Raw genomic sequence first — 14,621 nt, forward strand, 5'->3', positions numbered from 1 at the left:
CTTCCGTCTTCAGTGAGGTCTTAAAGTCCACAGTGGTGGCTCTTGAACCTTCTGGAAAACTACTTTCTCCGTGTTGTGTCTCCCTCTCCTTTTGGCCTCCAGGGAAAGGTTCCTGGTTGTCCTACTCAGGAAGGGGGGAAGGACGGACAGCCGGGTTTATTAGGCAGCTGCTTCTCTGAGCCAGGCAGCTGGGTGCAGACTCCTCGGCACCCTGTGATGTCAGCACTGCCATCCCCATTTACAGAGGGCCAGGCCCTCGGAGGCTCCGGGCAAGGCCACCCCGGCTGTCTAAGGCCACGCTGCTCAGAAGCTGCGATAAAATGTGAACCTTGAGCCTTCTGATCCCACACCCTTGCGATGTGCAGCCGGTCCTCAGGGCAATGGAGCAGCCACAGCTGGAGCAGGACTGGGACTGCGATGACTTTGGCGGGTGCTGCCGGTGCGGGAAACAGAGGCACGATCAGAGCCTTCCTGCCTCGCAGGGTGCGGCCTGCTGGGTCCGAGGCTCAGACCCCAGAGCCCCTGAGCCAGGGAGCGCTGCCCCTGTGCCTCCCGCTCCGGGCGCCTGCGGTGGGGGGAGGCCTCTTTCAAGGTGTGCTCACTGACCTGTCGTCTTCCCTGCCCTTGTCCCCTTCCAGCCCCTAAAGACAATGAAGAGCGCGTGTTCAGGGAGCGCATGCGGCCCAGGAAGCGGCAGGGGGCCGTCAGGCGGAGGGTCCACCAGGTCAACGGCCACAAGTTCATGGCCACCTACCTTCGGCAGCCCACCTACTGCTCCCACTGCAGAGACTTTATCTGGTAAGGCCCTGTCTCCCCGGAACCTCTGGTTACGCCTTCTCTGAGGTGAGAAGTTGGGGAAGAGTTGGAGGAGAATAGAAACTTCGTTTTTAAAGTGCTGATGTGCTTTATTTCTTCTCTATTTGATTGCAGAAGACTTTTCTGGAGGCTAAGGGAGTGTTTTGTCCCAGGGTTGGGGAGTGGGGATAAGTGGGAGGAATGGTGACTTTATACCTAGGATCATGTCATATATCATTGTTTAAGGGGTTACGATCTTTTAACCAATAGCGGTATGTTGTGATGTATATTTTTTTTTAAAAAGAATCTTTATATTTTAGAGACACAAGCTTAATCATTTAGAAAAGAAATGGTGTGAAGTTTGAGATTTTTTTTTTAATACGGGGAGAGGGGCTAGCAGTAGAGATGAAATAATAATAACCAATCATATATTAATCACTCTTAGAGCTGGGTGATGGATCTGCTACATTTATCTCTTTATTGTTGTATGCTCTGAATTTTTCCATTATGAAGCTTAAAAAAAATACTTGACTTGCCAGTATCTGTAATTCAAAGCAGTTCTTAATAACTGTTATAACAGTGGTGCTACTAGGCTGCCCAGATTTCAGAGGAGTGAGAGAGCAGCATTGGCTGGAGTGCTCAGGGAAGGCTCCCCGGAGGAGGTGGCATTTCTCCTTTCATGATGACTAGGATTTTGATAGGCAAAGACAGGTAGGTTGTAGGCCTTTTTGGGAGGTGGAGAAGAAGCACTGGCTTTGGGTATTGGAGGGGGAATTTTAATGAATGCCTACCATGTGCCAGTTTCGTTCTTATGCACTGAAGATATCTAATTAAAGCTTTCCAATATCCTACAAACTGTGCATTATTAAAGCCATCCTGCTGACAATACTGAGACTCAGAAAACAAGACAAGTATGTTGTCCTCCAGCTAGAAAGTGATCAGAGACCCAGTTCCACCCCTGGTGAGCCCAACTGAAAGCTTTTCCTGACCTCCCACCAGCCTTTCTGGCAACCTCTCTGAGCTCTTGAAGTTGGCACTTGGATCCCGTGGGGGAGAATGAGTGAGGCCAACCTGCAGCACAAACAAACCAAACCAGGGAACATTCGAATCGGTCTTTGAATTCCCAAGGTGTCCAGGAGTGGCTTGTCTTGTCCTCGTGCTTTTCCAGAACTAGTCACCGAGGTTGGCATGGACATTGGAGGCGATGTGGCTCAGAATACACTCAACCTGACTGAAGCAGAAATAATGCCCCACTCCCACCACAGATACATTTCACCCCCTGCCCCCACCCCCCCACCCCCCGGGGCCGCTTTACCCTCTGGCCTACATATTTGGTAGTTTGGTCATGAGTTGTGTGTTTGGAGGGAGTAGGTGGTGAAAGCTGAGATTTATGGATTCAGGTCTCCTCTAAGCCCATGGTGAACCCCACTGGATTCTAGGTTTCCTGAGGCGTAGCCCCTGATGACATCTGGCTGCTGCTGCTGGGCTGGAAATTGCAGATTGTCCCCTGGCCAGTTGGTCGTGGTGCTGAGGACAGGGCCCAGGCCAGGCTGGTTGGGTTGTTCTGTGTCTATACTGACCCTAACCCTGCCCCAGGGGAGGCTACGCCTGCCCTGGAGGGAACCTTGAGCATTGGCCTTGATCAAACAGTACATTGAACCCCTAATCCTGGCCACAGACTGACCGAGGACCCTTGACTGCTCCTGAAACGCCCAGGGAATGTGCCTATAAGCCGTAGTCCTCCGACATGATTACCCACAAGGGAAGGATACATTCGACTAACCAGGACCTGCCTTGAGCAAGCAGAGTCTTCGTGGTTTTCTAGAACACTATAATGGCCCCACTGGAATGGCTGTTTGTCTAGGAAACCAAGCCCTGACACTGACCAAAACTTGTACCCATTCTAAGCACTGGGTCTACTTTCTGTTGCCTCTGAAGGAGTCATTTTTTTCCATGATTTTATTTATTTGCTTGGAGTGAGAGAGAGAACACAAGTGGAGGGGAGGGGCAGAGGCAGAAGCAGACTCCCCGCTGAGCAGGAAGCCTGCCGCAGGGCTCCATGCCAGGACCCTGGGATCATGACCTGAGCCAAAGGCAGACGCTCAACTGACTGAGCTACCCGGGTGCCCTGAAGGATGCTGGATTCCACAATGCTTGGTGCATTGTGGGTGGTGGCCAGAATGGGGTGACTGTGTGGTTTTTGACCTACTAAAACTTATTAAAAGGTTGTATTCTTCTTTGCAGGGGTGTCATAGGAAAGCAGGGATACCAATGTCAAGGTAAGAGGCATTGTATGAACCTAATCCTTGGGGGCCCACAGGTCTGTCCAGATCAGTGACACTCCTAGGAAGCGTGTGCTGGGTTTGATGACATTTAGAGGCTCTCAACAGTTTGCATGCTTCTGATCCCTCTCCGAGAAGCAAGACCCTGCTTTTCTGTGTCCCTGCCTGGCCATGGCTCCCGTATTCCTCTGTGGGAGCAGGGATAGGGGAGTACTTTGTGGGTGCCACCTGTCTCCGCTGTCCCAGGGGTCTCAGCACCCCTCCTAGTGAGACGCAACAATTGGAGGCCCTCGGAAGGCCCCACTCTGCACTGAGCTGGGCTCCGTGTGTTCTCTCAGTCCCGTCCCTCTCTCGCTCCCTGAAGAACTCCCTCACCTGCCCACTTCACTCTTTTCACTCAGTGGTCCTTGCTGATTCTCTCCTTTTCTTTTCTTTTCTTTTCTTTTCTTTTCTTTTCTTTTCTTTTCTTTTCTTTTCTTTTCTTTCTTTTCTTTTTTCTTTTTTTTTTGTGTGTGTGTCTCTACTGTGGACTTATTAACTCTTCAACATTTAAAACGCACTTGACATTATTGCAGCTTGTCAGTTTTCAGTTCTTTGACTATAAAATGCAAGGTCAGGTTGGCTAGGATTGGAGGGTGGATACGTGCTGTGCTCACGTCAAGGTTTCTCCGCGGTTAGAACTGGGAGACCATTCCATCTCCTCACTCAGGCTCTGGTTAAGTTGGGTATCACCCCGGGGGGGGACCCTGAGTGGGTTCTGTTGGACATTGCCATGTCCTCAGGGTAGCACGTATGCAGATGGCTCCTTACCCTTTGAGCCACCACTGCCCACGCTGCCTCATGACACTGAAGACAGAGCTCCAGGCCCTGGTGAAATGAAGCAAAAGCGTTTAAGACGGTCTGGGCCACAGAACACCCATTCTCCCGCTGCAGTGCTCCCTGTCACACGCGCCAACCCTGACGTGATCTGGGGTGGAGCACAGGACTGCTGCAGTGCCTTTAATAGACCTGCTTCACCGAAGGGAAACCGTGCCCTGACCTTGGCACATAGAAGCTGGGAAATTGATCGGTACGTCTGGAACTAGAGAAAACTGCTGATGCCCTCTGGGTGGAAGCGGTGCGCTCTTCTCCAGAGCATTTAGGGAACCCTGCTGGCTCTGATGGCACAGCGACTGCAGGAAGGGCTTCTTTAAGATTGGGGACGGAAGGGGCGTGGCTCCGCTCGTCCCTCTACTGAGACCTGAACCTTGGGGTGCAATCCTTTTACCCCCACTTGTCGCTCAGCCTTCCTTTTTTTTTTTTTTTTCCATCTGCAGTTTGCACTTGTGTGGTTCACAAGCGATGCCATGAGCTCATAATTACGAAGTGTGCTGGATTAAAGAAACAGGAAACTCCCGATGAGGTAAATATTTATAACATTGGACTTCTGGGCTTTCTTCACCACCACTCCCACCCTCCCCTGCCTCCTCCGGGGTTCCGAAGCAGCTCCTTATCGCTCTGGGATCCCCTCGCTTTCTTCCTTGAGTTGATCAGGGTTAAGGGAGTTGTCCGCAGCCTTCCAGCGAGAGGCTCAGTCGACAGAAACAGTGGGGCTCGGAGTCCGTTTCGTGTCTGTGGATATTATGCCAAGTGCGGTGCAATCCCAGATCCCCAAAGCCTGCGAGGAAAATGTGAATTGTCTTATGTCATTCATTATCTCATTGGAACAGTGAAGTGGCAACTGACATGTAAGTGGCTCCCCGCCGCTCATAAACATCGAGAGAGACACAACACACAAGCGGGAGCCTTATCTTTATGAGGTGAGGGGGGAACGGAGAGGAATTAGCAAACCCCAGAAACACTTAGGAGACGGGAATAACTAGGGTAATAATACCAGCCGGCGTTCATGGGGTACGTACCGTGTGCCCATGTAAGTTCTTCAACACATAGTATTTAACCTCATAGCAGCCCGAACGAGATGATGTGTAGTTATCATCTTCACTTCGCAACACAGAGAGCGGAAGCACAGAGAGGTCGCGTTAGCTTGCCCCAGGTCACACAGCTAGTATGGGGAAGAGCCACGCTCAAACCTAGGTAGTCTGTTCCACAGCGTCTGAGCCCTTGACCACTGGACTCATCGTCTCGTATTCTTACAACCTAGTATCAGATTGGCTGTTAGGGAAGTCGTTAGGGGTCAGGAAGGGAGACAGTTCAACAGCGAAGGTGGGTTTCTCCTGACTGAGCGATGGGGAGGAGAGTGTGAGTGTGGGCGTTATCTGTGTTCACAGCAGTGGGTTTCCGAGGCCTGCTTTTAATTCTCGGTGAAATAAATAAGTACTGCGTGATCATAGGGCATTAGAATTGGGGGTCAGAGAGACGCCAGGTGGGTTGATAATCAGGTGGATTTATAATTTGGCTTCCAAAAGGATTGACTTACAGGACTTCTTTGACTTAAAAATAATTCACCCAAGTGGCATCTTGGCATCTGAAGTATTTCCTATCCTTTATCTCGTTTCGCTTTCACACAGTCTCTGGAAAGCAGCGAGGGACACGGCTTGGATGGAACCTTCTACGTCCCTGAGGGGCAGGCGGCCCAGGGCACCAGGGTTGTTTGCAGGGGCTCTGTTGACACGGTGGACGCTGCAGGTGGTCACCACCCGGGCCTCCTGGCTCCAGTGCCAGGATCAGGACCCAAGCACACTGTCAAGCTTGTTACTCTGATGAGTAAACGAGAGGCAGGTGGCTGGCTTGCTGTCCGTCCATTCCTTCCTGTGCGCAGTCCGCTGAGCACTTCCTGTGTGCTGGGTCTTGTGCCACGTCCCGGAGAAACAGGAACACACGATTCCTTCCCTTCAGGATCTCACGGGATTCTTCTACTGGGAGCCCTTCCAGGCTTCTAGAGCTCTCCATATCTCCTTGGAGGGAGAAGTCCCCAACGGGTTTGTGCTGTGCAGGTTAGAGGCTTGGGGTGTGAAATACCTGTGACAGCTGAGTCTGTGACCAGCTCTTTCTGTCTTTCCTGGCCTGTTGGCAACGAACATAAGTCACCAGCGAGGTGTGTTCGCAAACTTGGCATGTGTCCCAAGGGAGATAGATTGTCAAGGATCAAGAACGGGGCCGTGGGTTTCTCAGCCCTGTGGAGCTCCTGCCTGGCCCGGGGCCCCTTGGGCCCATCTCCTGGAGCATCGGTGCGCCCTCACCCCACCCCCGGGTGACGGATGTGCCCTCTGCGAGTCCAGCACTGCTGGGGAGCGCCCCCCGAGCTCATTTCTTCCTGTCACTGCCTGCATGTGTGCACACACCTGCACACCCTGAATACACGGGGCCCTAAGCCCCAGGTATCTGATGTCTTCCTACGGTGAGGTGCTTTGGAACTTTTGCAGCAAGAGCTCCCAGCTGCTCTTCTCTCCCTGTTTCCTGCCTGCACGTTGGCCCTGAGGACACACCAGTCCCTGCACTTCCAAGTGTGCTGACCGCAGGAGGCTCTCCTCTGCATCTCCTTCCTTCCTTCCTTCCTTCCTTCCTTCCTTCCTTCCTTCCTTCCTTCCTTCCTTCCTTCCTTCCTGTTCTGTCTTGCTGCTCTTTTCTTCCTTCCCATACTTCTGCGCTGGTCGCACCCCAGTTTCCAGGTCTTCCCAGCAAGGTGGCGTGTGCACATATATACCGGCGTGCCTGCCGCCCTTTCTCTGATTGTGGCTCTTGCATGTGACCCGTCCTCCTCCCACCATTCTCTGATACCTTCGAGTCCTTGGTGGCCCCTCAGCTGTCCCCGCCCCTCACTGAACCTCCTAGTTCCTGGACACTTCCCCACCTCTTCACCTTTGTCTGTCGCCTGTGTGCCTCTGAGGCTCTTCCTGGAACCCACGAGTCTGCTCTCAGTGTAGGCCAACCATATCTTCAGCATTTGCAGGAGAAAAGTGGGTGCAGTGATCTGCACCCTTCAGGAGGAGCCGGCAGAGGTAGACGTGATGTGACCACATTCACGAATACATCTGCCTCTACTATAAATCTGGGGAGGCGTGGGCACAGTTGTTGTCAGTAAACCTGGAGATCTTGTACTGGGGCAAGACCCTGAGTGATCGCCCATGGCTCTCAAGCAGGGTCAGTGAGGTTCTGGCCCAATGGAAGGGTCAGCCTCTCTCTGCCTCACTGTGAAGGCAAGTGACCCTGAGTGCGTGTGCCTGTGCACAGGCATGCCTCATGCCTCTACATTTGGGATCAAGTCCATGTCTACATCTATGTCCATGTCTAGCTTTATCCCCTCCACCTTGCCCCCCCACAGGGGCCTTCATTAGCCAGTCCCCGGTGAGCCAAGGATAGATTCTTTGCTGCATGCTCTGCACTCCCTGATTCCCACATTCAAATGCAAGAGTACTTTCTCCCCAGCCCACGGGGTCTCTGGTGATGGTCTCGCCCATTTTGAGAGGGACCTGGTTCATGTGTCTGCTCCACTAGAGATGTAGATGGAGAGTGAGTGGCTCTGTGGAGGGCCACAAGAGACCCAGAAAGGTGGGCCAATGCTGACCACCCCTCGCTTCAGTGTCTCGTCCACCCCACGGCTCTGTGACATGAGGTGGGATGGGCATGCCATCTTTGTTTGCCAGATAAGGAATCTGAAACCCCAAGAAGTCAGGAAACTTCCAAGACCTCACAGGTGTTTGGTAGCAGACCCAGGCCTGCAGATCAAACTGCCCGGACTCCTTTTCCCCATCCTTCCCCATCCTTCTTACACCTTCTCTTTACTCTTTTTAAATAATCCATAAATGGCAGCACTGCTGGTAGAAGCCCTGGGCTCTGAATTCACACTCGTGGGCATCGAATCCTGCCTCTGTTACTTATCAGCTTATAGGCAAGCTTCTTTCTCTCACTGTGCTTTAATGTCCCCATCTGTAAACTCAGGCTAACGATGGCACCTACCACACGGGGTGCTGGTAAGGTTGAACTGTGCTGATGATGATGACACCTGGCTTGTGGGCAGTACCTATACCTTCATGTCCTTAGTGGTCACTGCTCTGTATTAGCAGTCTTCACCACAATTATTGCTTGTCCCAACTGACAGGCTACAGTTTCCACAGCTGTGCTGCGTTTTCAGGGCATTTATAGAATCTGTCCACCATCAAGCTGCTGGAAAACAGCCTAGGTGCGGCCTCCATGCACAAAGCAGCATTGAAAAACCCACAGTGATACCTCACTAACAGCCAGAATGTGAGGTGCAGATTGGGCGCCGTGTGCCATGAGAGTGTGAATGAAGCCCACAGCCCTGGAGTGATGCTGCCCAGGGGAGCGAGGCCTGGCCTCTCAAGGTCCAATAGCGAGGCAGAGAATGAGTTATAAGGGCATCAGGCCCCAAGGCCCTGGGAGGGTCTCTGCACCTTGCTTCTCAGGGCAGCTTTCAGAGCCAGGCTCTGACCTGCCACCTTCAGTGGCCATGTCTTCTGGGTGTGAACGAGCTTGCCAGTGACCCTGTGTTTTGCCATCCCTGCAGGTGGGCTCCCAGCGGTTCAGCGTCAACATGCCTCACAAGTTTGGTATTCACAACTACAAGGTCCCCACCTTCTGCGACCACTGTGGGTCCTTGCTCTGGGGCCTCCTACGGCAGGGTTTGCAGTGCAAAGGTAAGGTGCTCTGTGCCCTGCCCTAGACCCCCCCCCCCCCCCCCGCCCCATACTCTCACATCCTTTTGGTCTCCCTGTAGCCTTTTTAAAAAAATTTTTTTGTTCTCAGAGCCTCCCAAGTAAATTCCAGGTTTGGCCAGGGCACTGAGCACAAGCCCTTGTTACATGCTGCTTAGTTACTCCATGGATTTGTTAAGCAGTCTCCGTGCAGAGCGACCAAGGAAACTCCATAGAGGGAATGCTGAGGAATGTGTGCTTCTCCCATCTCTAAGACCATGAGGATGCTGGGAGGCATGAGAGGAGTCTATAAAAATGTAGAAATATTTTAAGGAAAAATACATTGGATCAGAAGGGAAGACATATTTCTGGAGTTAGGACCTGAAATGAGTAATGGCTATCTTTCTGTGACGATCTGTGGTTCTGAGCTTATTCTGGAAAGGAGTAAGGTGCTTTCCTAAATGCTAGGATGCTCTTATATCTTATTGATCCCTCACAGGCCCGTTACATAGGTAGTATTATTCCCATGACCCCGAGGCTCAAAGACCAAGTGACTTGTTCATGTCACGCCGCTTATTAGTAGGAATAAGGTTTGAACCTTGACCCTTGAGTTCTCAAGTTCCTTCTTCTCTTTCCTGCCCATGAATTGCCTTCTGCTCAGATGAGATAGGTAACAGCACATGGTAATATGGGAAGGCAGAAACATGCTGTGGGGGCCTGACTGGAGTGCTTAGTTCCATGAGCTGGTCCAGCTGGCATACAGAGTTGGACGTCCACAAACTGTTGGGCCGGAATATTGCATGGCTTTGTACCGAATGTATTATCAATAAATTCCCATTGTGGAAAAATTAGAAAGAGAGATGAAGTATAAAAAAGGAATACTGAGACCGAGAACAGATTGGTCATTGAAGGGATCCCAATGAGAAATTATGACGATTAGAAATAATGTTTGCAGCTGTAGAGGGAATACAGAGAGGAAGAATAACTAAATTGAAGAGTAATCTATTGGATGTGTGACCGCATCCACCTGGGAGGATGGTGACACCATTCGCTGAGAGAGCAAATTCAAGAGGGAATGCAGGTCAGAGGCAAAGATGGTGGAGCTGATTAAGGGCCATGCTAACCCCCAGGTGCCTGTGGGAAATCTACAGGGAGCTGTCCAACTGTTGGGAATTCTCACTGAAATTCTGAGGGAAGTCTACATTGAGTGTTCAGACTTGGGATTTGTCAGTGTAGTGGTTAAAGGTATAGAAGGTAGTAATTGAAGCTGGAAAGTCAGTGTCATCCCCAGAAGTGCCTTGTGTGTGAAGAGAGGAGGTAACACCCTGAGATTTGGGGGAGGAAGGTGACTGGCATTCAACGACAAGCCTGCAGAGGCAGTTGAAGAACCTCAGAGGTGGGAGGAGAAGTCTTGAGGAATGGCAGTGTAGAAGTCAAGAGTAAAGAGTATTAAAAAAACGTTTAAAGGAAGTGATAAGTGGTGCCAGATGCTTCCAAGAGGCCACTCAAGGTAAGAAGTGGAACATGGGGTTGGATTTAACTAGTAGGAGGTCACTAGCGACCTCGGTAGGAGTCATCTAGGTGGGATGGAAGCCTAGGTGTGGAGGCTGAAGCCAGAATGGAAGATGAAGTATCCTCTCAGAATGTTTTCTGTAATGAGGGAAAATACTATGAAAAAGGAGAAATTAGTGAGCCAAGGGGGAGCAGAGTGGGCCTTGGGGAGAAAGATGGATACCCCTCCTCCCGGCTGGAAGGAAAGCCTGGAGACCAGGCCTGGACACGGATACATTTCCTATGTTAGGGATGGGAGGTGAGGGGACTAGATGATCCCTTAAGTTCTGAGTCTGTTGAGGGCATTGCAAGGAATTCCCTTGTCTTCTGAACCTGGACATCCCTTTTGAAGTCGAAGTAAGAAGAGGGTGTGGAAGCCATGACGGGGTGGAGGTTGGAAACAGCTGTGCAGGCAACTGAGGGTGTCCTGACTTGGGACAGAAGGAAGTGCTGGCTGTGGACACATCTGCTGTCCCAGGTGAGCTGCCCAGACTTTCAGTCCTCCCCGTCCAGTATTCTGGTGCACACCCCTGACACAAAAAAAGCAGGGCCTGCCCGAAATCCTTTTTGACACTAAGTGACATTAAAACAATGGAAGAGGAGGAAATAAATGGATCAGGGCCCAATGAGTGTTGTTAGCAAATGTTGATGCATTTGGGAAGGGTTGAGTGGGGCTGCCGGGAAGCACAGAGCCTGCTTTGGATGGGACTCCAATGTCTGGTGTTCAGTAAATATATTAATGATTGATCTATCTAGGGAGTCTAAATGCAGATAGTGTCATCTCATAAATATTGACATCTTAAGAAAGCAGCCCAGACGCCCAGATGTTGCTGCCAGGACTATGGGGGCCTTGGATGACCCTGGAAGAAGGCAGGGTCCAGGGGTGTGTACTCAGCTGTTTTGGCAGGCAGCACTCTCACGGCTGCTCAAGCAAGAGGGGGGGAGAATGAGGCTACCTGTTCCCAGGAGCCCAGGGCAGCGGGAGGGAGGCAGGCCCACGGGCTGCGAGGCCAAGAGTCCCAGCACACGCTCACAGATCTCCTCTCTCCTGTTTGTCTGATATGATGGTGAACTCACCTCCCCTTGCTCCTTTCCTACTCCTGCTACCTACCCCCCCCCGCCACCCTCAATTAGCAGACTGTTTTTTTAGAGCAGCTATAAGATCTATAGCAAAATTGAGAGAAACGTATGGACATTTTCCATATACCGCCCCATCCCCACGTGCTCACAGCCTCCCCACTGTCAGTGAGCCCCCCACCAAGTGGTACGATTGTTACAGCTGCTGAACCTACAGCGGCACATCATCACCCAGTGTCTTTAGTTTACATTAGGGTTCACTCTTGGTTTTGGACATTCTGTGGGTTTTGACAAATGTATGATGACAGGAATCCACCCTCCTAGTACCCTACAGAATGCTTTCCCTGCCCCAGGTTTGCCGTGTTTCCTTCTCTCTCTCTGTTTTTTTTTTTTTTAAGATTTATTTATTTATTCATGGGGGGGGGGGTGGGCAGAAACACAGGCAGAGGGAGAAGCAGGCTCTCCGCAGGGAGCCCAATGTGAGACTTGATCCCAGATCCTGGGATCATGACCTGAACCGCAGGCAGCTACCCAACTGCTGAGACACTCAGGCGTCCCTGAGGTTCTCAACCTCAGGGGTTTGCCCCTGCAGACCCCTTACCCTATGGAGAGGGAGATGGTCGCAAGAGGCCAACAGGGGCCCCCGCTTGCCTGGGTCTGAGTCTAGTTCTGCTGCTATGATTACTAAGAAAAAGAAACCAAGAATTAGAGACCTGCCCAGGGTCCTGGAGCATGTTCCTGTGGAGCTGGCACTAAGCCCCCTGACTCTGATCTGTGCTCCATGCCCTCTCCTAACTCCAGAGGCCTTTATCAGGTTCCTGCCTTTGCTGGAACATGCCACCTTGATCCCCAAGGCTGGGGCCCTGGTCCCCTTGTCCGTGGCTTCAGCTTTGTTGCCCATCTCACTCCTGGGAATCAAGTCACATACTTTCAATGGAACAGTTTTCTTGAGACCTTGGATCTACAGGAAAGGATCCATGAGACTATCTTGGCAAGTCTAGCTACCTAGACTTGGGGGCGGGGGGGGGGGGGGTCAAGGGTTGTGTGTGTACCCCTCTGTCGGCCAGGGAGAAGGTATGTCATCACCCCATTTTACTGGAAGGGAATGGAGAACTGGAGAGACTGTACAATGTGCACAAGGGTGGATACAGCCAGGGATGTGTGGGGACCGGCCTATGTATCTGGGCTGCCGCCTCCCTGCGCATGGCCTGGAGGCCCCGGACCCTGGGAGGATGCTCACAGATAGTCGTTGGGTAACCCAGCTCCTAAGTCAGGGGTAGAAAAACACTGGTGCCAAGTGAACAGACAAAATACTTCATTCCTGTCTTTTTTCTTAGGATTAAGGTGCCCACAGAGTCAGAGTCTCTCTCTAGACTCATTTGTGGGTCCACCTGAGCACCCCAACCACTGTTAGACCAGAAACTGGCTTCAAACACCCAGATACCAGCATCCATCACCAAGCCCCTGAGGCATTTGAATCATTTCCGTTCTTCACTTCACTTTAACCACACCACTTCCTCACCTGACCTCACCTGTACCGTGAACCTCTAGGCCCTTTTGTACCTGTGTTTTATTTTTCTCTTGACACATGGAGTCAGTCTCCCTGGAGGGAAAGATACCCAAGGCCTTAGGATTTTTGTTTTCTTCTCTAATGAAGGTGAGCGGTTCTCACTCACCTTCTGGCCCACCCCCTACTTCTCTTCCACCCATGATCTTACACTCCCATCTCCAGCACAGCTGCCCTAAAGTCATCTGCACCGAGGGACAAGTTAGCAGAAGGCCAGATCTGTCTACACAGCTCACAGCATGAACTGTAGGGACCTGAGGAAGCCCTGCTTTCTTTCTCATGCCTATGTGATGGGGTGGGGGAAGGGGGGGGGGGGCGCGGCCTACGCCTACCTCTCTGCTCTGATTGCAGCTCTGTTCCCAGCCAGGAATGAAGGCACACTGGAGAAAGGTCTGGCCTAGAGGTTCCCAAAGAGTCCTCTCCCCGGCCCCCTGCCTTTCTTTGAGATCCCATCTTAATAACTGCTGTGATCTGTGGCTGCTTTCCTGGTCTAAGGGGATGAGGAATGTGTCCTTTTGTTTGAGGACCAACGACTTAGGGAGCTGTGGCCCATCGGGGTCACAGGCTAAGAGTCTGGGAAGCTGTTCTGGTCTTGGTTCCATTATTGCCTGGCTGGACAGTTGCAGGGAGGTCACTCTGGCTTGGTGACCTGGGCTTGCTTCTAATCTCAGCTGCCCTTCTGTCTTCTGAGGACTCTAATGAAATAATGAACTAAGTGATCTTAGTTGCATACTATGTGCAGTGGCTGTGGAAAGCCAGGAACAGAAAAGAAAAGAAGAATTTTCTTCCCTTTCTTTACTTCCTTCCTTCTTCTGTCCATTGTCCCTCCCTCCTCTCTTCCTGCCTTCTCCCTCCTTCCCTTTTTCCCTCCCTCCCTCCCCCCCCCCTTTTTAAGTGTTTTGGACATTTAAAACACTTTAAACACGCAGAAAAGGATTTTTATTCTCATCACTTCTGAAAATGTTAGTCCTTTATTATTTTTCTAACAACTAGATTCCTTGTAACTTCAAGTTTTGTTTGTATTTTTAGAATGGAAAAAAAGAACACTAGTAATATGTAAATAATTCTTACCCTCAAAGATTCTAGCAAGACTCAAGTATCTCTATATGAAAGATAGTAAAATCCTTTATATTTTCTTTCTACTTCCATGCCTAGACTTAACTGCTATGGGTCCTTCCATGGTAATTGTGTGTATGTTTGCTGCATGGATACCTAAACTCGCTTGCTTGCTCACTCACTCGGTATTAGGTATCTATTTCTGCATTACAAATTATCTCAAAACCTGGTGCCTTGAAACAACCAGGGATATCTCAGAGTCTGTCTCTAAATGCAACTCAGCTGAGTGCTTCTTGCTTGGGGTCTCTCAAGAGCTTGTAGACAGACCGACATCTGGGACTCTGGTCTCATCTGAAGGCCCGACTGGAAGAGCATTCCTTCCAGTCTTGCTCATGAGGCTGTTGGAGCCCCAGGTCCTGACTGGCTGTTGGCCAGGCTGGACACATCAGTTGTTTGCCACATGAGCATCTGTATAGGGCAGCTCACAGCATGGCAGCGGGCTTCCTTCAGCACAAGCAAGCAAGAAAGTGAGAGAGGATGCCCGAAACAGAAGCCACAGTCTTTTGTATCCTAATGGCAAAAATGACATCCTATCACTTTTGACATTGTCTGCGCATGAGAACAGATAACTACATCTGGCACACAATTGGAAGGAATGACACGAAGACATGGATGTCAGGAAGTGGAGATCATTGGGAGCCA

At 51.0% G+C, this 14,621-nt stretch overlaps 1 protein-coding gene across 3 annotated transcripts in view; it reads left to right on the forward strand.

Annotated features, from left to right (window-relative positions):
* PRKCE (protein kinase C epsilon) overlaps positions 1-14,621 on the forward strand; it is a 485,512-nt gene that overhangs the window by 303,702 nt on the left and 167,189 nt on the right. For all 3 annotated transcript variants that reach the window (XM_077915271.1, XM_077915273.1, XM_077915272.1), the window contains exons 3-6: positions 639-798; positions 3,040-3,074; positions 4,394-4,479; positions 8,542-8,671. In XM_077915271.1, coding sequence (XP_077771397.1) covers positions 639-798; positions 3,040-3,074; positions 4,394-4,479; positions 8,542-8,671 — 411 coding nt within the window. The remainder of the gene's footprint in view (positions 1-638; positions 799-3,039; positions 3,075-4,393; positions 4,480-8,541; positions 8,672-14,621) is intronic.

Source organism: Canis aureus, chromosome 11, assembly GCF_053574225.1.
Source record: "Canis aureus isolate CA01 chromosome 11, VMU_Caureus_v.1.0, whole genome shotgun sequence".
Taxonomy (NCBI): Eukaryota; Metazoa; Chordata; class Mammalia; order Carnivora; family Canidae; genus Canis; species Canis aureus.